This window comes from Ziziphus jujuba, chromosome 3 (genome assembly GCF_031755915.1).
Source record: "Ziziphus jujuba cultivar Dongzao chromosome 3, ASM3175591v1".
In the NCBI taxonomy this organism is placed as follows: domain Eukaryota; kingdom Viridiplantae; phylum Streptophyta; class Magnoliopsida; order Rosales; family Rhamnaceae; genus Ziziphus; species Ziziphus jujuba.
The window spans coordinates 14,238,489-14,260,402 of record NC_083381.1 but is presented as its reverse complement, the minus strand read 5'-3'; the positions used below and the strand labels follow the sequence as shown (position 1 = coordinate 14,260,402).

The following is a 21,914-nucleotide window of genomic DNA, read 5'->3' as shown; positions in this document are numbered from 1 at the left end:
ATATTAATTGGGCATATAATGTTTTCTAAATGTATTCTTTTGTCTAAGTATACACTCCAGAGTATGTACTATTAAGTGTTTTCACTGGTTTTAGCAGTGAAAAAAGTGTTTCTCTAGCTTTTGAAATGGTAATAACTTTGGTTTTGTTTGCTGGAGAATAATATCACTTTAATATTACTGATGCTTTTACTTCATGGTAGCCATTTTTTTTTTTTTTTTTTTTTTTGGTGGTTCAAGGCCAAGTTAATAGTGTAGAATAATTAGTACATGTTTCTGTAAATAATCTTTTGTTGTGTCAGTGTAATCCTTGCCAAAATAATGTTGTTGTTTTGGTAAAACAGGTACTGAGAGGCCTCCCTGATATTGAGGAAAATGGTTTTGTGGGTGAAATGATAAACGAAACGAATTTTGTAAATTAATGCTTAGAAAATGGAATTTTTTTTTTCTTTTATTATTATTATTTTTTTAATTATGTGCCCTCATTTTACCACCGTATTATATACCAATTCATTCTCATCGTTCAAAGTTGTGCTTTCTCTAGGATTTTGGCAGCCAATTATCTCCTCCGACAATGGTAGTAGTAGCTAAGCTAGCTCATGGGTCAGCAACTGGGTCTGGGTTTGAAGGGGCTTTCTTCTTCTTGTTCGATTTCGTGGAAGGATTTGGTTGGTTATGTGGGTTTGCATTCTCTGCCTCCACGTGCCAATGGATACGGGTGGTAATCAGTGTCTTTTTTCAGATCCCCTTCTTCTTGTACCATGGAAATCACTGAAACCCAGCTCCGATTATTTAAGCCCAGGATGACGATGTGGCCTCCAAAGGTATGGTTGTGTGCTTGTTTTTACTCTGTGATAGGCATGTATTTATATATATATGTGTGTGTGTGTGTGTGTGTGTGTGTGTGTGTGTGCGCGCGCGCGTGTCATGTCGCATTCTCAGATACAATATGCTTAATTTGTAGTTGAGCATATCATTATCTCGTGGTATATGTGTCTTGTAGTCTACTAGTGTCCTTTTATTTATCGAGTTCAACGTCGATGTTACTTTTGTTAGGCTAAGATTTTTTGTAATTTTGTAGATATCTCTCCAAGACGCATTAAATATTAATTTCCTTGCCGTATTGGAAACTCCCAGCAAAATATTTGCTGCAAATTAAGCTCTGCTGAAAATGATAATCTGGGTATAAATTAAGCCACTGAAGAAATGGCTTAGGTGGGTTTCGCTCCTTTGATTCTCTTTTCAGCCAAAAAGGCGTGCCTTCTACTAAATTGCTTAAGTTTATCATGGGTTTAAAAAATTAGATAAATTTATATGCTACATTTTCTTTCTTTGAATTTTAATTTTGAGTATAAAGAGGATTCTAATTTGGGATCATAAACTACTCAGAGACATCAATGATTTTACTCCTGGACTGTCCTCGCAGGGACTACATGTACTAGAATTTAGAAGATCAAATTGTGAATAAAGTTGATCCATAACCTGGTAATTAAGAACAATTAATTCTTGTAATTATCGTTTGGCATTTTCAGGCAGTGGGCAGGTAAGAGATGTAGGTATAACTTAACTGGCAATCTCTTTAATTTATAAGAGGCCAAAAGGTTCTTAGGAGCTAAATCAAAGCATCAATGCCTTATTTTTTTGAAATGATAATATATATATATATATATATATATATGTTAATTGGTCATATATATGTTAATAAGGCAAAAAAGTAGAGTCTATGAACAATCACCTGGGGTGTTTCTTGAGCGAGGAATAATGCAGAAGTATTAGCATAATTTTGGGGGTAGAGAGAATTAAAGACATGGTTGGTGGTGTCACACATGAAAAAGATGGTCAGTGATTCTTTGTGTTTTCCCTGCCTGTTTGTATTTGTGGATGATCTATTCTTTTAATATGTATACTACACCAGCACTCACTCATACGAAGTACGCAAATATAGTGTTTCTGCTCTGTAGGGAAAGGGTTCTTGCTGTTTGTATTATTGCCTTTGGACAACACTCGGTTATCGTTGGATAATGGCGTGACCCTGAGTTTTTCCTGTTAACTTTTGAATTCTTAACTGATTTAACTGACATTGGAATTACAGGCATTGGATTACTGCCATTCACGAGGCATAATGCATAGGGACGTCAAGCCTCCCAATGTTATGATTGACCATAAGCTCTGCAAGCTTCACTTGATTGACTGGGGTCTTGCTGAATTTTACTATCTTGGCAAAGAAGACAATGTACGTGTAGCTTCCAGGTAATGCATGCATTCTTTAACTGTGAATCAATATATGCATTTCTTCCCCTTTTATTTCTGTATATCACTGAGTGGTTTTATCCTTGAAAGGAATCTGATAGTCTGTCCTAGATAAAGAGGAAACCTTATTTGCTAGTGAATTTGATTGGAAAATTAGAGAAATTTAAAACTACGCTTTTGGATTCAGGTCCCTTGCTTAGAAATGGAATAAAATGGATATTCTTTTCTTAGTCTCTAGATCACATGTTTTAATTGATAATTGGAAGACACTTCATAAAATTTTGAATATGCGGGATTAGTGTAATTGGACTTTTATGACTAGGACTGTTGCATGGTGTGCATCTGAAGTTTTTTTTAAAGTAATTAATGTAGCTATTCTAGAGAAGAATAGAAAGAAATGAACTATAAAATTAACGGAAAAAATTATCAAAATTTTGATAAATTAGAAACACATTAGAAACACAAGACTAGCATTCTTTGTTCACAATGGTGCATCCATGTAAACCATGTTTACATAGCGTTAATTTATGGTTTTAACTTAAGTGTACTGTTTCATATGCAAATGCAAGAATTCTTAAGATTAGCAAATTTAGTAGGTTGTTCTTAGTTTCATTTTTATCACCAGACTTTTGGAATTTATTCAGCTTATTTGCTTTCCTAAAACAAAGACGATATTCAATAAGTATGTTATTCCATAGGTTGTGATACAGGTTTTTAATAATGCTTCCAATTAAGGATGATATTCAATCAATTTGGGCATTAACATTGGTTCTTGTTTTATAAGTGTCCATTTCTTTCAAAGTCCATATGATATCTTACCTTTTCATTGCTCCTTGTAGAATCTTTGAAAGTTGTGTTTGTCTGTGGTTCTGATCTCCTCCAATCATTTGCTAGTCCTGGAATTTGGATTCCTTAGCAGGTATATACATATTAAAGAATCATGTGATCTATTACTCATATATATTAGATGCATATTAGTTAACCATCATGTTTGAGTCATTGGAGATCCAATTGTCATTTTCTATTTGTTTCTAGATTTTTGTTCAGTAACTGATGGATGTATGCCTATTCACTTCCACAAGTAAGAGATAAGTTTGAGAGACTATTAGCTATGAAGTAATCAGTCCTTGTCTTTTTCCATTTTTTGTTTAATCAGGTCAGAACGATATACAGCAAGTAGGGAAGGACAAGATGTTGAGAAAACAATCTCAAATGACAAAATTTTGACCGAGAACAGAGTAAGTTGATGTCTTGACTTTATAGTCTATATATATTACTGATTAGTAATCAAAATATTATAATTGACTAGACCATGGTCTTAAATCTTAGTTTTGAAAACTTATTTCTGTTTCACATTTTGTTTAGTTCTTGCTCAAGGTCTAAATTCTTATTCTTGACTTGCACAATTTGTTTCATCTTTGGTCTGGTTTGAATAGAAATTTTGGGTTTGTTCAATTATTGGATATTTTGTGTTGTAGAATGATTCAAATCAACATGATTACCAACTTTTTGAATATTTTGCGAATTGAGGCTTTTGACTAATTAAATGTATAGCTGCTATATAGACCATAGCTTGCTGCTATGCTGGATGCCTATTAACTCAGTTATCAATATCCTTTTTGTTGGCAGGGAAACATATCAATTGTGGGTGGATGAACTCATACCAAACCAGGGAAGCTCAAAAAGAGTAAGGTAAACAGATAAACATCATATTTTCATTGTTAATATGAAATGAAGATTGTTATCATTTTTTAAATTAAGATTGAAAACCTATTGCATCAACATGATTGGCTGTACAAATGTATTAATGCTTTGTACTGTCATATCAAATGTTCTTAGGAATGGGGTGATGATCACTAACCAAATAGTATGGTTGAAAACAGATTACATGGTTGAAAACAGATTACATTAACATTATTGATTTCTTACATCTGCCGCTTGTGATTTGCATTTTTCAGAGTTTATTTTAGCTTTTGTTTTATGCAGGGAGAAAACAGCGGTTCAAGCAAAGTGACTGACATTCAAGAGAAGGTGAATACTCTTTCCTTCGTTTATTTATTTATTTATTTATTTTCCTTTGCTTTCTCGGTGTATTGGCTCTTTGAACTATTTTGTCTTTTTTTTTTTTTAAAAAAAAAAAAAAAAATCAAATAATTGGTATATTCCGAAACAAAAGCATTTATACCATCTAATCCAACTTTGCTTGTGAGAGTACATATCAGTGCACAAAATTTACAAGTTCACCAACAGGTTGAACATATTCAGTATGTATTCAAAACCAAATTCCCGTGCCAAGCCCAATTCCACACCATACCATGGTGATGTTGTTCTTGAAAGGAAAGAACTTACATGTGTCTGGTACAACTCGTCATGATATTTTTCATTTTTAATGGTGAATAATGATATAAATATATATATATATATATATTATACAAAATTTTCCTTTTAACTCAAATACTTGTTTCTCATTTTGCAGATATGCTAGCATAGAAGGTGTCACTCCAAATCATGCAAAACCTTGTACAATTCATAATGATATTTATCCTCTGTTCTTATTCTTTTTGTATTGGTGCATTTATATTTTCCTAAGCTTAAATATTTGTTTCTTACCTTTTTTGGTTGATATCTTTATCCTGATCATTCATTGAGAAGTGCCTGTGTACTTCTCTGTGGAATATGATTTGTCAATAGAACTGGCCAGCTTTCTTTTTATGTTAGTAATTTGGTATGCTCATTTGGGTGTCACCAAGATTGAAATGCAAAAATGAGGCATTAGATTTTAGTTTGTAAGTAGGTGTTGGATTATTTTAGGATAGGCATATATAGAGTTTATATCTCACTTCAATGCTACTCTTATAAAAACATTTGGTTTCAACAATCAATGCAATAATATGAGAATTAATTTTATTTGGAAATCTTGTGTTGTTTCTTTAGTATATGTGTAGATGATTTACTAGTACATATCTTAAATTTGTATTTTAATATTCTGAAAAAAAGAAGAAGAAGATATTATATAAAATAAATTTTCATGTAAATATTTTGCTACAAAAATAATTCGTAGCTGATCACTAGAAATTTTGGGCTACAAATATTTTTGCAGCAAAACACAAAATGAAAGTTTAGTACAAATATGATTTTGTAGCTATTGATTAGTAAAATTTTGGTACAAATCAAATTTTTAACATTTTTTTTTCCTTCAAGATTAGTTTAATTTAATTCAGTCTCATTTTTCATTTTTTTTTAAATTTAAAATCCCATTCTATAAAAATTCGGTAGACGCTTTTAAAAGACATACAAATTTTTTAATAATTCATACTTAGAATTCAATGGATCAACTATTGATCACAATATTTTATTCCAAAACCAAAAAAAGGGAGGGAGAGAGAGCATAAACCAATTAAATTAGGCTACTTCATATTTTATAATTCAAAATTGTTCGATCCAATTGAATATTCATACTGGCCCATTGTCTAATCCGTACATGAGAATTCACACCCCAAAAGAAAAATAAAAAATAAAAAAGGGCCATTCGTACTCGAGAAGTTTTATAGTTTACACGGTTACATTAAAGTACATTTACTAAAATCCCTCCATTTTGAATTTGAAAAACCCAACGTTAACCTTTTTCTTTAATTTTGTTTTCTTTTCTATACCATATACAAATAGCTTCTCTCCTCCACCAGAACCACCACCTGTAGACCGGAAACTGCTGCCGGATTCTTCCCTGAATTCCACAGTATTCCACCGGAGGTGGCACTGTTTAATCTGGTCTGCTGTTGTTGGATGCCGGTGGAGGATGTAAGAAAAATTAGTTAGGGTTTAAGAAGAGGAAAAAAAAAAAAACAACAGAAGCAAGAAAGAAGAAGAATAAGAAGGAGGGTATTTTAGGCAATTAACATAAACTGGGGAAGTGTATAAAGTATGGAGGGGCTTATAGAACACTTCTTGGTATGTGTTTCCGTTGGGCCGCAGAAGGCGAAGTCTTCGTCTTGGGCCAGCCCGTGGTTTGATGAAGTAGGTTCGGTAAATGGAACGAGTCCCGCCCTTTCTCCATTTTTCCATTTTCCTCGCAGTGAAGAAAGAGCATAAAGAGAGAGAGAGAGCTCTGAGACTGAGTCTGAGTCCGAGTGTGAGTGTGTCTCCGGCGACGGAGCTTGATCGGACGGCGAAGAAGTACGGTGGATATGTGAAGTAGAGACGGAGAAGAAGAAGAAGAAGAAAAGGAAAAATGAGTACGGTGGATAAGATGCTAATAAAAGGGATACGGAGCTTTGACCCTGAGAACAAGCACGTCATCACCTTCTTCAGACCCTTAACCCTCATCGTCGGTCCCAACGGTGCTGGCAAAACCGTAATTCTCTCTCTCTCTCTCTCTCTCTCTATATATATATATATATATATATAATACTCTCTCCTTCAGATGCTAATGATTGTTGTTTTGCAACTGCAGACCATAATTGAGTGCTTGAAGCTCTCCTGCACCGGCGAGTTGCCTCCCAATGCCAGGTCTGGCCACAGTTTCATCCATGATCCCAAGGTTGTCCCTCTCTCTTGTAATATTGTCCAAAAAGCCCCTTTCTCAGCAAAGCAGAAGGAATAGAAATTTTATTCTTTTTTTTTTGAAGAAATTTTTTATGTTGGGTTTATGTGGTTTTTGCAGGTTGCTGGGGAAACTGAGACAAAAGGACAAATAAAACTGCGATTCAAAACGGCAGCTGGTAAGGATGTGGTGTGTATTAGGTCCTTCCAGCTTACCCAGAAAGCATCAAAGATGGAGTTTAAAGCTATTGAGAGTGTGCTTCAGACTATCAATCCTCACACTGGAGAGGTACTTAAACTTTCTTCCATACTAAACCAAATATTATGATCATCAAGTCAATGCCAGTCGATGTAAGGGAGTTGTTGTTCTTATTTATTGACTTCTTTTCTTTTCTTGCAATAAAACTTGGGTTTTTCTCTGAAGGGTATGTATTGTAATATATTAGATCAAGAGTCACTTTTAGATAACCCTTGGGTTTTCCAATTGTTTGCCATAATATGCATGTAAAATGTACATGCTGGCCTGTTCTCTGAAAAATTTGAATACTGTCAAGGGATGCTCTATATGGGTATGTATGTTTTTGCTCGTTGTAATAATAGGCGGCAACAAGTAATGGGTTTGCTTCCCTGTAAGTTGTGTAGCTTTAAGTGGTATTAGCACTGTAATCTGTAAATTAAAATATGTTCTTGAGTTAAATTTTTTTTTTTTTTTTTCAATTTTTGCTGAAGTGCAGAAGGTTTGCCTTAGCTATAGATGTGCTGACATGGATAGGGAAATCCCTGCTTTAATGGGTGTCTCCAAGGCAATTCTGGAAAATGTTATATTTGTACACCAAGACGAGGCCAATTGGCCATTGCAAGATTCTTCCACTTTAAAGAAAAAGTTTGATGATATCTTCTCTGCTACCAGGTATTCGTCTTCTTTTTGAAAGCAGCTCTTTCTTTTCGTCTTTCTGTTCTAAATTTTTTTTTCCAATTAAGATAAGCTAGCATTTCTTCATGTATGTGTTTCATAAACTGTCTGTATTGCAAGGCATTTTCCCCCCAATTTAAGTTATAGTCATATAGTTTGGTAGACAGCTATTCTTAACATTATAATTATTATTCCTGCTTGATATATTTTAAAATATTTCAATCATATTCATATGAAGTAACTCTATTACTTGTTGCTCATATTTGTCCGTAGTCTGTGCCATTCATGTGCCCATATTCTTGAACACATAAATTAGTTTGCATCTTTTAAGGTGTTGTTCCCCCACTTTCAGTAAATGGATTTTTGACTCTGCTTTTGTAAGTTGGTAAATCTTTAGGGCTTGGTAGGGATTCTGTGAATCCTTCTCAGTTTGTTTATCTACTTTTCTTGTACCTTGATGCATGACCACTGACTATATTCAGATACACAAAGGCATTGGAGGTGATTAAAAAACTTCACAAGGAACAAGCTCAAGAAATAAAGACCTACAAACTGAAATTGGAGCATCTTCAAACATTGAAGGATGCTGCATATAAGGTTTCTGCTTTTTCCCCCCTTATTTACTAAAATATTTCTATATATAAGCTCTTAGCTATTTCTTTTTCTCCAAATTACTTTTCTAGTGAACTTATGAAATTATGAGTCTTTTTGTAAGTTGTAGCAAGTTCATAGTGCAGTAAATGATTATTTTAGTGCTTTCTACATTAATTGATTTGTCCAAGGAGAGGCTACGTGTTCTAAGTTCATTCTTGTTTCAATTATATACATATATACCTTTTATTTTTGGTTGAAGTATAAGGGGCTCATGTTTTCATGTATGGTGCTGTTTGAACTAAGGAATCTATTATCATGTTTGTCATGCCATTATGTTATATGTTCTTTCGTATATCATTTACATACGACTTTATTCATAGATATATGTTATATGGAAATGAGATTTAAAAAAAAAAAAAAAAGGGCCTCTTAGTCTGCTGATGCATTTGATTAGATGACACATTTACCCAAGTTGTGGTTTCTGAAACATGTTCCTTGGGTTTTTTGTGGTTCTTGCCTTTTTGATAAAACTTCGTTTTTGCTTAAGCTCCTTAAAGCTTAGTTGTTTTGTGTTCAAATTTTTTCCCCTTCATGCCTTAGTTGGAGCATGTTTGTCATCAATTTGCTTTTATCCTCCCCTTCATCATCTTGTCTGATCCACAGTAAACTACTATTTTCTGTCAAAGAAAGATTTAAATAATCAGCATTAGACATTTTGGATTGGCTATTTTAAGTTGAAGTTTTATATGCTTTTGATGTGCAAACTATTGCTGTTCTTCTTAAACATCGGTTAGATTTTTCTGAACTATTTTCCCTTTTGTTTTGCTTACCCCTTATACTTTGTTTGGGCTGCAATATGCAGTAGAAGTGTCATAATGAATCCCATCTTCTCTTTCTGTAGCTATCACGGCATGTGTGTATCTTTCTTCTGTATTTTGTTAGAAGCATATTGATTCAACCAATAAGATTGGGTGTGATATGTTTTTGAGCTTTCCAAGACTGGGTTTTCTTATAGATTATGCCCACCTTTTCAGCTTCGTGAAAGCATATCTCAAGATCAGGAAAAAACAGAATCTTTGAAAGGTCAGATGCAGGAGTTGGAAAGAAATATCCAAGATGTGGATGCCAAAATTCATAATGCTGAAGTAACATTAAAAGATCTGAGGAAGCTGCAGGAACAGATATCAACCAAGACTGCTGAGAGGAGCACTTTGTTTAAGGAACAACAGAAACAGTATGCAGCCCTTGCAGAGGAAAATGAAGGTCTGTAGATGCCATGCCTATCAAAAGTACATAATCTTGTGCGTTGGTTCACTTAGTTACTCTGTACTTGATTTTCATTTTATAGTTTAATTTTCCATACTTGATGGAATTTTGTAGCCTTTTTTCCTATTGGTCCTCTTTTCTTTTATGTTGGACAGACACCGATGAAGAATTGAAAGAATGGAAAACCAAGTTTGAAGAAAGAATTGCACTTTTGGAATCTAAAATTAGCAAGTTGGAGAGAGAAATGAATGACTCAGAGACTAAAAGTTCGTTCCTTAAGAAAACAATCAATGAACATATCTGGGAGATAAGCAAGCTTCAAATGGAAGCTGAAGTAAATGAAATTGCATACAATTTGATATTTTAGTTGTATCTAGTTTATCTGTAATTCAAATGTGACTCTATTTGAATCTTTTAAATTTGACTTCAGGCTCATACGTCCTTGAAGAATGAACGAGACTCTACTATTCAAAAAGTTTCTGCAAGCCATAATTTAGGTTCTGTTCCAAATCCTCCCTTCAGCAATGACGTTGCTTTGAGCCTCACAAATAGAATTAAATCAAGATTGATGGATCTTGACAAGGATTTGCAGGATAAGAAGGTGAACTATATTTTTTTCCTATATACATGTATTCACACACACACACACACACACACACACTCTTTTTTTCAAGTCATTAATTGAATGATTAATCACGACAACTAACAGAGATGTAATTTAAATAATGAAAGGTTCAACAATGTAAATTCTATTCAAACTGATTGGGAAAGTTGGAAACAAGACCCGATATATTTTGATTATTATGAGCAATTCCAAAATATTTATAAACAGAGCCATGTGCTTCATGTTATATTTTATGTACTTACTATTCAGTTCTTGTAATTTGGAACTTTGATATCAAATTAAAAACTCACCATAGAATCAAGTTTCCCCTTCGAGTTCTAAGTTATACCAGCTTTATGCCAAATTACGAACACTTAATCTGAATTGTGTTATTTCAGAAATCTAATGAAACCGAACTCAAGACAGCTTGGGATTGCTACATGGATGCAAGTGACCGTTGGAAAAATGTTGAGGCTCAAAAGCAGGCTAAAGCGGAAATAAAGGTGTGTATTAATTAAATGTGCATTATAGATTGCTTTCCCAAGCGCCAATTACTTTTTTCTTTTTTGTGTGCTTTCTTACTTCTGATCTCATGCAGAGCGGCCTTTTGAAACGTATTGAAGAGAAGGAAAATGAACGTGATTCATTTGAACTTCAAATTTCAAATGTTAATCTTTCTCATATTGATGAGAAAGAGAAAAACATGGTGAGAAACCTCAGTGATCATTCATGGTCTCCAGTCTTTAGTTTAAATGCAAAAATTAAACAATATAGTGATACTATTTCAATTATTGCAGCGAATTGAGGTTGAAAGAAAGACAAGCCAGCTTGCTGACAGAGAATTTGAATCAATCATACGCCAAAAGCAGAGTGAGTTATATGGCATAGAGCAAAATATAAAGGCTGTTAATCGAGAGAAAGACATCATGGCTGGGGATTCTGAGGACAGAGTAAAACTTTCTCTGAAGAAGGCAGAATTGGAGAACCATAAAAAGAAGCAAAAAAAGATGCAAGTCAAATCCCTTTCTTTCTTATTCTTTTCGGGCTAACCTTTATTTGTCTGTTTTGGAACTGAGGTCTCTTTATTTTTCTTACAGAATTGATGAATACAAGGAAAAAATAAAAGGAGTGCTGAAAGGGAGGCTTCCTCCCGACAAGGATTTGAAAAAAGAAATTACTCAAGCCATGAGGTTGTCCTGAACTATTTATTTTTTGGCTTCTAGACAGTGTTTGTGTTTTATGCTACTCTAGCTTGCTTACTCAGCTGGAAGATAGTATGACATAAGTTTGAAATGCGTTTTCTGTGTTTAAAATCCTAATGTCTCTGTGTTTTTCACTGTCATATGCCATACTGTGTATAGGATTAATAGCATGCATAAAAGAATTGCTGTCTAACTTTTTAACTTTTCTCATATTATTCTTTTATGGTGCAATGCTTCCATCTTTATATTTCTTACTTTCATATTAAGGTATATAGTATTAAAAATAGGAGTCATTCTTTCTTATCATGTTTTAATAATGATACATAATTATGGTATGTATCAGATTTATCCAATCACTACATTTTAATAGGTATTCTCGTTGAACCATGTGGAATGCTGAGACTAGCTTTTATTGTCATCATCTTATGAAATGTTGCTACCAGATAGTATTGCACTATTTTGAATTCCTGTTTCAGTGAATATCCAGATTATTATTTTTGTTATTGTTTCTGCCAATTTTATAACTATTCCATGAACATGCAATGAATATCATGTGCAGCATTTGTCTCAGTTGAAGTAAAATTTTGGACTTTTAGTCGTTTTAACTTCAGTTATGGGAATCTTAGTTGCAAATTTACTTTTGAGGTATTAGTTATCCGAACAGATTATGCATTGCTTTTGTTGATTTATTGAGTGTTCCATTTTATAAGTCAAGCCATCAACCCCTGGTTCTGAATCAGTCTGCTGTTCTATCCATTAAATTGTGTGGTTTAAGTTTGCTGATGATTTGAGATACATTTACCTTTTTTATAATATTGACAAACCAATATAGGAAGTAAGGCGAGAAATATGCTGAAACAATTTGTTTGGCTCATTTTATCTTGTTTGAACACGAATATCATAGAAAAAATGAAAGTAGAAAAGAAATCAATCATGGAGAAATGTTAAGCTCATATAAAATGTGAGTCGAGCTTAAGTACTGACTAGCTCAGTTAAAAAAGCTCATGAGTCATTTAGTCAAGAACTCAAGATACTGTTTTTTTGACTTGGTATCAATTTGTTTAATTAGACTAGTTCAAAATTGGTTTTGTTTGTTCGTGTGATGTGTTAACTTGTTTATCAACTTAATCATTAAATTTTACCTGGTTTCAAATGGTAAGTAAGATAAATAAACAAGCATAGCTAACACTTCTTTTTTTTTTTTCTTTTTTAAACTTACCTTCAAGCTTTAGTCAGCTGAGCTTGGCCCAAGCTTGCTTAAAAAGTTGAGCTGAGCATGAGCAAAGTGCATCAAGTTTTTACAAGCTCAAGCTGAACCCAATAACTTTCAAAATCATGAATTGAGCCTGAGAAACCTAATACTAATTTAGATCATTTAAACTCCTGGGCTCAAGCTGATATTATCATTGCTGCAGGGCTGTTACAATGGAGTTTGATGACGTGAACAACAAATCTCGTGAAGCTGAGAAGGAGGTGAATATGTTGCAGATGAAAATACAAGAAGCTAATAGTAACCTTTCCAAATTTCGTAAAGATATGGAATGTAAGTTTTTTTTTTTTTTTTTTTTTTTTTAATATTTCAAAAAGCATCATCCTATGATGAGATTCTAGTTTTGACAATTGCAGGTTGCAGAACATTCACTTGCATTGTGGTTCTGAATCTGTTGTAACAAAAATCTGATAGCATGGAGTTTATTTTATGACAGTCTGACCTGTATCTATCAATAATTCCATACAAGTGATTATGCTAGTTGAATAAATTTTACTTCTGTTAATTGTTTGCTCATGGTGAAACGATTATCTTCAGTGTTTATACTTCTAGAGCTGCTATTCATGTATTAAAGTAATGGTGGCTCATATTAATGGTTGTGCTCCCAGTTTTATGGGTTCTGAGAGGCTGATGTATGCCATTTTCATGCCTAGTTTAAGTTACATAAAAAGCATAAGTTTTCTACCCGTATATGAGTTTTCACCACCGAGTGCTCACACACACCTTTAGCTTAATGGTTGTGCTCCCAGTTTTATGGGTTCTGAGAGGCTGATGTATGCCATTTTCATGCCTAGTTTAAGTTACATAAAAAGCATAAGTTTTCTACCTGTATATGAGTTTTCACCACCGAGTGCTCACACACACCTTTAGCTTAGTGACTTTAGCTTGTCAGCAAGTACTGTTCTGTAATTATCTTTGATATTGACCACATTCTCCATGCTTCCCCAATTTTTCTTATTTTAAATCTATATATATGTGTGTGTGTGTATTTTACCCCACAGTGCTTCCTTATTTTGAATTCAATGCAGCTAGGAGGAGATATATCGAGTCAAAGCTCCAAGCCTTGGATCAACAAACCTATACTATTGATTTCTATGTTCAAGTCTTGGACTCGGCTAAGGAGAAAAGAGATGTCCAAAAAAGGTTTTTTTTTTATTAATTTTTATTTTTTTTTAATTTTTACTTTAGGTTATATAAGTGAAAAATATCTGTATGTTGTGGACATGTTCATATGTCTATCAGACTACCTCTAATGATAAAGGTTTTAATTTTCTGGTGTCTCATTTGCAGCAAATACAACATTGCAGATGGTATGCGACAAATGTTTGATCCTTTTGAGAGAGTTGCCCGTGCTCATCATATGTGCCCTTGTTGTGAGCGTTCTTTCTCTGCGGAAGAGGAAGATGAGTTTGTTAAAAAGGTTGGTATACATTGTCATTCAAAACATTTTGCAGGTGATGTATTGGCTTTAAGATACCCGTGGTATTCTCAATATTCAGTATTCAACTCAGATGTTATTGATTCAGGTGGTATAAGCCATTAACTTTCTAGTTTCTTATAATTATTTCTGAATTTGCTAATATTTGTGGGTTACAGCAAAGAGCGAAGGCTGCAAGTTCAGCTCAACATATGAAGGTGCTGGCAGTGGAGTCCTCCAATGCTGATTTGTACTTTCAGCAGTTGGACAAGCTTCGTGTGGTTTATGAAGAATATATGAAAATTAAAGACGAAACAATTCCAAGCACAGAGAAAGATTTACATGAGTTCACTGAAGAGTTGGATCAAAAGTCTCAGGCCCTTGATGATGTAATTACTCAATTCTGCTATATGATGCTTTTAGAATTTGCTGCCTGATCCACTGACCATGTTACAAACTTTCAAGGAATTCTTTTGGTCTCTACACTTTTCACCATTGACCACTGCTAAATCTGCAAAATTAAGATATCCACATAAAACTGCCTTCATCATTCTAGAATCCAATTTTATAACTAATTATTGAGCCGGAAGAAACAAGTGTGGAGTGCATGTCTGACATACATTAACAACTTAAATTAAATGCCTTTTAAGTAACTCCAAACAATAGGCAGAATGGTGACAAGGTATTTGCTGTTAGCACTAAATATCACCTTCAATGATGTTAAAAAGTGTAACCTTCTTAAGTAGAGAATTAATTGCTTTTTATTTCCACCTAAGGGTGCATAAGTAATTGCATTAGACAATCAGGAACATACCAATGAGAGGAAAAAGATACACATCTCTCTGTCAAAGAATGTGCTTTGGAAATAAGATCAGGTTTCATTTCTTTCTTCTTGCTACTATTCTTGTCCTACTCTGTATGTTTCTACTTTATGAATTTTGTTAGTGTCATATTAGTTTGTCCATGGGATAGGGACCTGAGGAGTGCCTCTTTAATGCAGGTTCTTTCACTAAAGATTTAATGATAATCTTTTGATCTGGTGACTTTTGTATAATCCATGTAGTTTTGACAAATTGATTACTTCTGAGTTTCTATCCTTAAGAAGAAATAACTGCCTTTTCCCCTTTTTTTTTTTTTTTCCTTATGTAGGTGCTAGGTGTTTTAGCTCAAGTAAAGGCAGACAAAGACTTAATTGAGGGCTTGATGCAACCCGTTGAAACTGCTGATAGGTTATTCCAAGAAATTCAGATGTGGCAGAAACAAGTTGATGATTTGGAGTATAAGCTTGATTTTCGAGGGCAGGGTGTAAAGTCCATGGAAGATATTCAGTTGGAATTGAATACTTACCAGAATACAAAGTACATAATATTTTTCCCACCATTTTTGGTAATCTATGCTGTTGTAAGCATATGTGATAATCCATCGGCATATAGAACATATATTTAAGAAGTTATTTGTTTGAAAAATGTTTAGTTGTTTAAACAAGTATATGGCACTTGTTGATATGTAGCTTTGCTTTTATTTTTAGATATCTAATTTACCTTTTTGGGGCAACAGAGATAATTTGCATAATGAACTGGAGAAGCTAAGGGATGAACAAAGGTACATGGAAAATGATCTATCAAACCTTCAAATACGGTGGCACAGTCTCAGGGAGGAGAAAGTCAAAGCTGCTAATGTATTGCGAGATGTCAGAAAGGCAGAAGAAGAGTTGGAGCGTTTGGCCGAGGAAAAAAGTCAAGTTGATTTTGATGAAAAGGTCATCTCTTTATCTGTGATATTTATTTCTATTGCTTATCTAAGTTCTTACAAATTTTTTTGTATTGTATAGACATGATTATTTTGCCAGTGGTTAAAAATTTTTAGCAGCATAACATATCAACAGATATACGTAGTACAGGCTTCTCTAGGTTCTCCTAATGGTATTTTACGCTTTTAATCGGTTATTTGGTTGTTGATGTAAAGCTTTCAATTAACTCACTTAACAGTATGTGTAATAAATGTTGGTCAGTACAACTTCAACACTAGAAATTAATGAAAATACGTTTACCTTCAACCTACTTATATTGATTGACTCTATGAGAATGAGAGCTTTTTCAAAGGTGACCTATTAAAAACAAACAAATAAAAACTTTGACTAAAGTCAGCTTTGATTTGTGGTTCTTAGTTTTTCTGTTTCCCTTTTTAAACCTTTTTTAAATGTAGAGGTGCTTGGGACTATTTTACAATGCATCGAAGATAAAAATATAAAAATATCAAATACTGCAATATGTAAATATTATCTTAAGCTTGATATATTGGTCATTTCCTGTACGAATAGTTGTTGATAATCAATATGTAAATATTATCTTAAGCTTGTGTGCATTATATGTAAGTATTTCTCTCTCTCTCTCTCTCTCTCTCTCATAATATGTTGATAATTGTTAACCAAATTTTCTACTGCATTCATATGATTGTTGGATTGTATCCTTTTTTTTGTTTTTTCCCCCTCTCTCTTGCTTTACTGAGTAATTAATTGAAGTTTTATCTTGCATTGACTTTAAAGGTAAGCTCACATTTTCTTATGGTTATAATTTGATGTTTTGCTAGGCATTTATACATTTGCCAGAATATATTTTACAAGCTGTACACTATTTAGACAACTAATTACTATATCTAAGCTGCAACTATGGAAAAAATGGCCGGAGTTCCTATTCCCTTGAAAAATAGAGATCATAAATTCTGATAGATAGAAGCCAAATCGATAAGAGAGACACCAGTCCTTGCAATTAAACATTGTTGAGAATATAGTAGATTTGTTTTTCTCTCATCCAAACTTGTATAGAGATATCACTTGTTAAAAATGTGGACAATTTTTGGTGGGTAGTATGGCTATAATATTTCAAACAGCTTTAGATATATTGGAATTAAGGTGTTCAGGGGTTGAGAAGTTGAGGTGTTCAGGGCTTGATGAACATTGAATAAATTTCCATTTCCAAGGGTGTGCTATCAAATCTGCTGGGCTAGTTCTTAGTTGCATAAGGAAAACACGCATATTTAGGATTTATTCTGGCCGATGGTCGTTATCTTTATTAGTCCTCAGAAGTAAAGATAATGTTGAAATCTGGATGATGATGCAGTGTGGAAAGAAACTTAAGAAGTTATAAAATACTGCATGCACAATTAAATGGGTATGAATTATGTCTTTTTGGGTTTTAATAACTATCATTTACTTCTCCATTGAATGTATAAAAATTAAATGGGTGAGACTATGCGAACTGCCATCTACATTTTTTTTTTTTTTTTTTTTTTTTTTTTGTGTCTTGTTTCTTGAATTTTACATTTTTCAATTTTTATTACAATGCATAAACTACTGTTATTTTTTTTCATACTTCAGCATTTGGCAGAGGCTCTTGGGCCTTTATCAAGGGAGAAAGATAAATTATTGAGTGACTACAATGAACTCAAAGTTAAACTTAACCGTGAATACGAGGAACAAGCTGAAGAAAAAAGGCTTTATCAGCAAGAGTTTGATTCACTACTTAAAATGACTTCTAAAATAAAAGAGTAAGTTTCGTGAACCTGAAATCAGATGTTCTTCTACAATGCTACTGAGATTGACATCATTTTTATGTTCTATCAGATATTATGATTTAAAGAAAGGAGAAAAGTTGAAGGAATTGCAAGAAAGGCAATATCAGTCAGAATCTCAGCTAAAAAGTTGTGACGCTAGAAAGGAGGATATTTTAGCTGAACTAAACAAAAGTAAAGACTTGATGAGGAATCAAGATCAATTAAGACGAAATATTGAGGACAACTTGAATTACAGAAAGACAAAGGCTGAAGTAGATGCGCTTACCCTTGAAATTGAATCTTTGGAAGACAGAATACTGAAGATTGGTGGGATTTCCACATTTGAAGGTGAACTTGTAAAGCTTTCACAAGAAAGAGAGAGACTTCTTTCAGAGGTATTGATAAATCCTTGTTTGAGTAAATTTATTAAAAAGTTTCTTCATTTATTATCTAGATATATTGTTTGGTGCTATTTCTACTCCTTTAAAGTGTACTTGTAGTGCAACAAAATGGTGATTAATCGTCTGATAAATCCTCCGACTATGTTCATGTTTATAAATTTTTCCCATTAGAATCATTTAGAAAGTTTCTTCCCCCACTGTTCCCCTTTTCCAGCAATGCTTCCTCCACTGACTGCACCTTTATCACTCAATGTAACCTCTGTAGGAACCCAAATTAGTGCAATTATTGTGTGTTTCACTGGAATGAAGTTAAAGAGTTAGTCACCTAAAGCATAAACGAATGCATTTGTTATATTTGTCAGTTTAGGGCTTCCTTATATTTTGGACTGCCTGTATAAATAAAATTTGTTTTCACTTGATTACATTTATGGGCGGTGGTACTTTACAGACAATAAACCATCATTTTGTCCTCTTCCTTGATCATTTCTCCTCCTATCTTCACCCTTCTTTCTAATTCTTTTTTCTCATTCTGGTTTCTGTGCTGCAATTTAGTTGACTTCTTGGTTATTATAGGGCTGCTAATGTTGTCAAGATTAGCTCATATTGAAATTCACAGATAGCTGAAGCGGCACCTTTGACATCAACTTTATTCTGCTGCTTATATTTTCTGTCTTATCTTGCCTTTGTTTGCCTAAATGAATGAGTTTTTCTCTCTGTTATTCTTTATAAAAGGTAAACAGGTATCATGGAACGATGTCTGTTTATCAGAGCAATATTTCAAAGAATAAAATTGATCTTAAACAAGCGCAATACAAGGATATTGACAAACGGTACTATGATCAGCTAATTCAGCTCAAGGTAGAGTGTTGTTGAATGCATGAATATTTGATATGTTGCTGCTAACACCGCGTATGACTAACCCAAATATACTGTGACAGACAACAGAGATGGCAAATAAGGATCTGGACAGATATTACAATGCACTTGACAAGTAAACCTCTCGAAATAAATTTTATATTAATTTATATTCTTTGATCAACTTTCTTACTTTGATTGAGATAATTTCCTTGCTTCATTAATCAATTTTCTTAGTGGCAAACTAATGTCTTACATTATTTGATGAGTAAAACATAGTTTTGTTATTTGGTTTTGTCATGTTAAGACTTCATTATATGTTTCTTTTTGGCTGGTCTACTTGATTGAACTAAATTTTGATTTGAGCGCCAGAGCTTGGTTTTTTAATAAAAAAACTCAGTATGTTTTTGTTTTCGTTTTGTTCTGCTTCAATGCCTCAAATCAAATCAGACATTGATCTTTTTCATTTTTCACATAACAATCTTATCTACAAATTGTTCCAAGTTTTCTTGATGGACAAGTTATTTCCAAAGGAAATTTGGTTAGATGCCCATTTCTGGTCTCAAAAATCTTGTATCAGTATATGCGTAACTTTTACACATGCCTTGAAACTAATAATGGTCCTCTAGGACAAGGCAGCATGTGGCTGTGGAAATCAGAATTTCACATTCTTAGGTGTCTTTTTCATCATACTTGAGAAGGTGCTGTTTCTCCACTTAAGCGAATCACAGTTTTGTTAACTTGAGGCCTTTCTAAAAATAACTCTCATTCTTAATTTCCCTTAAAGGAGTTTTAAATATTTGTTTCAAGTCAATAGATATAAAGCTCTGATGATTCACTTTGCTTTCATTTCTTTTTTCTTACTGATTTATACTTTTCAGGGCGCTCATGCGCTTCCACACAATGAAAATGGAGGAAATAAATAAAATTATAAGGGAGTTGTGGCAGCAAACATACAGAGGACAGGATATAGATTACATTTGTATCCATTCTGATTCTGAAGGAGCCGGGACTCGCTCATACAGCTATAAGGTGTGTTCGTGTTTTTGTTCATTTTCCTTGCTTCTTGCATATCTGTCTTTCCCTAATTACTTTTACATCTTTTATTCCATTTGGTTTTTGCATAGGTTCTTATGCAGACTGGTGATGCGGAGCTGGAAATGAGAGGAAGGTGCAGTGCTGGTCAAAAGGTGAGTTATGGTTGTACTTCCTACTATTTGTACAGCTGTATTATGAATTGTGGGAAAAACTAATGCTTTGTCATCAGGTCCTTGCTTCCCTTATCATAAGGTTGGCTCTTGCGGAAACTTTTTGCCTCAATTGTGGAATACTAGCACTGGATGAACCAACAACAAACTTGGATAGCCCGAATGCTGAGAGTCTTGCTGCAGCACTCCTTAGGTATAACAAGCTATATACTATCTTGAGACTCCATTACTGGATTATGACCAGCATTTGCTAATATTTCTCTTTTTCTGCAGAATTATGGAGGATAGAAAGGGCCAGGAGAATTTTCAGCTCATAGTAATTACTCATGATGAGCGTTTTGCTCAACTAATTGGCCAACGCCAGCATGCAGAAAAATATTACCGGGTCACAAAGGATGATCAGTATGGCTAATATCTTCATCTTTTAAATTCTGATACGCCTTAGATTTTTCATTTTCCTCTTTTGTTATGTTCATTAATGCTGTTACTGTTATATTGATTTTCACTACCATCTTGACTTCCTTCGGGTCTTGATTTTCAGCCAACACAGCATAATTGAAGCCCAGGAAATATTTGATTGAAGTATTCCAAATGGTTGTTCGTATTCCAAATGGTTGTTCATGCTCCTATGTCCTATAATCACATGAAGCAGCAGACTGGAAATTCTTTATGTCCCAGTGTTCTTGCTGTAAGTTGTTTAGCTTCTAGTGAAAATGTACAAACATTCAATCTTTCAAGCTTTCCTGAATCATCCACAAGCGCTGTTATATTATCTTCTATTTTTCCTTTTTTTCTTTTCACTCTTGTATCATCAAGTAGAGCTGTAATGTAATATGCTTTTAAAATTATCCAAACAATGCAATTGTCTTCTCTGTGTTCAGCCCCCAGGGCAACTTACAAACACCGACTGGAAACTTTAAATATTTGTTGCTGTGAGGGATGATAGGTGGTAATTGTATAATGTTGCAAGTTTATGTTTTTCATTTCTTTTTTCTTTTTTTTCTTTTTTTCCTGTTTCGTTTAATAAACATATAGCTATGATGATAGTGGGCGCTTGAATGCAATACCAATACTTTGAGGAAAACTGAGCTTAAATAAAAAGGTGATGTAAGAAAAGATTAGAGGATTTGTGACCATGCTTCTTCAATGTATTGGAGGATAATAAGAGACTCAGAAATTGGTTTTCATTTTGAGCTAGAGCATTTCACTTCTATTGTTGATCAAGCTTGCAATGCAAAGCTTTTGGCGACTTCGGCAATTTATAGCCATTTTAGTACAGTAGATTTCTTGCTTGGCCTGGAGCAATATTTAAGTTCCAAGTATTTTTAGTAATAGCACTAGGTTCCAAGTTTAATTAATATGGCAGGGGATTATATGAACATATTTAATTACTTTTAGAATGGTCCACTCTATTAAGCAATTAATAATATACAATGTTTTAATTAGTTTAGTAAAGCTAATTGTAAAAAGAACGAGGTGTCACATGCAAAATAATTCCTAAAACACACCCTCTTAATTTGTCAAAAAAAAAAAACACGAAGAAAGAATTATTAAAAAAATTACAGAGTACCCATATTTCAAAGATGAGAATATAACAATGCTTCAAAATCAAGCTAAAACAATTCTGTGGGTACACACTCCCATATGGATAAGGACATTATTGTTAATAATTTATATGTTTTGCCATTCTTTTTTTTTTTTTTAGGTTTATGTATTAAATAAATTTTATTTTATAGACAAAATATGTTGGCCAATTAAAATTATTGTCTTGGGCATTCATAAATAGAGAAGGTCATGCACCTATGTTATCGCAATATTAGAACTATTATGTATCTTCCTCCCAAGT

General features: G+C 33.5%; 1 protein-coding gene and 1 long non-coding RNA gene across 5 annotated transcripts; both read left to right on the top strand.

Moving 5' to 3' along the window:
- The first annotated feature begins 230 nt into the window (after positions 1 to 230).
- LOC112492410 (uncharacterized) lies at positions 231 to 5,162 on the top strand. Of its 3 annotated transcripts, XR_009638364.1 has the most exons (8): positions 231 to 821; positions 1,079 to 1,212; positions 2,090 to 2,247; positions 3,087 to 3,166; positions 3,404 to 3,485; positions 3,877 to 3,939; positions 4,234 to 4,278; positions 4,724 to 5,162. It is a non-coding gene; the product is annotated as an uncharacterized LOC112492410 (long non-coding RNA). The 3 variants fall into 3 exon arrangements; XR_009638363.1 differs by lacking the exon at positions 1,079 to 1,212; XR_009638365.1 differs by lacking the exons at positions 231 to 821; positions 1,079 to 1,212 and adding an exon at positions 1,258 to 1,482.
- A 747-nt stretch (positions 5,163 to 5,909) lies between these two features.
- Positions 5,910 to 21,051, top strand: LOC107422363 (DNA repair protein RAD50). 2 transcript variants are annotated; one of them, XM_016031802.4, is made up of 27 exons: positions 5,928 to 6,598; positions 6,698 to 6,784; positions 6,908 to 7,075; positions 7,521 to 7,696; positions 8,182 to 8,296; positions 9,328 to 9,556; positions 9,715 to 9,893; positions 9,990 to 10,160; positions 10,562 to 10,666; positions 10,762 to 10,869; positions 10,961 to 11,172; positions 11,261 to 11,353; positions 12,781 to 12,908; positions 13,664 to 13,778; positions 13,926 to 14,055; positions 14,232 to 14,441; positions 15,202 to 15,410; positions 15,610 to 15,811; positions 17,429 to 17,598; positions 17,675 to 17,999; positions 18,738 to 18,863; positions 18,944 to 18,996; positions 19,742 to 19,892; positions 19,988 to 20,050; positions 20,128 to 20,261; positions 20,342 to 20,470; positions 20,610 to 21,051. In XM_016031802.4, the coding sequence occupies exons 1-27, from the start codon at positions 6,476 to 6,478 to the stop codon at positions 20,647 to 20,649; spliced, it is 3,951 nt and encodes a 1,316-aa protein (XP_015887288.1). In that variant the 5' UTR covers positions 5,928 to 6,475; the 3' UTR covers positions 20,650 to 21,051. The 2 variants fall into 2 exon arrangements, 1 of the variants encoding a protein (XP_015887288.1); XR_009638311.1 differs by lacking the exons at positions 20,128 to 20,261; positions 20,342 to 20,470; positions 20,610 to 21,051 and having other exon boundaries at positions 5,910 to 6,598; positions 18,944 to 18,992.
- The last annotated feature ends 863 nt before the right edge of the window (positions 21,052 to 21,914 follow it).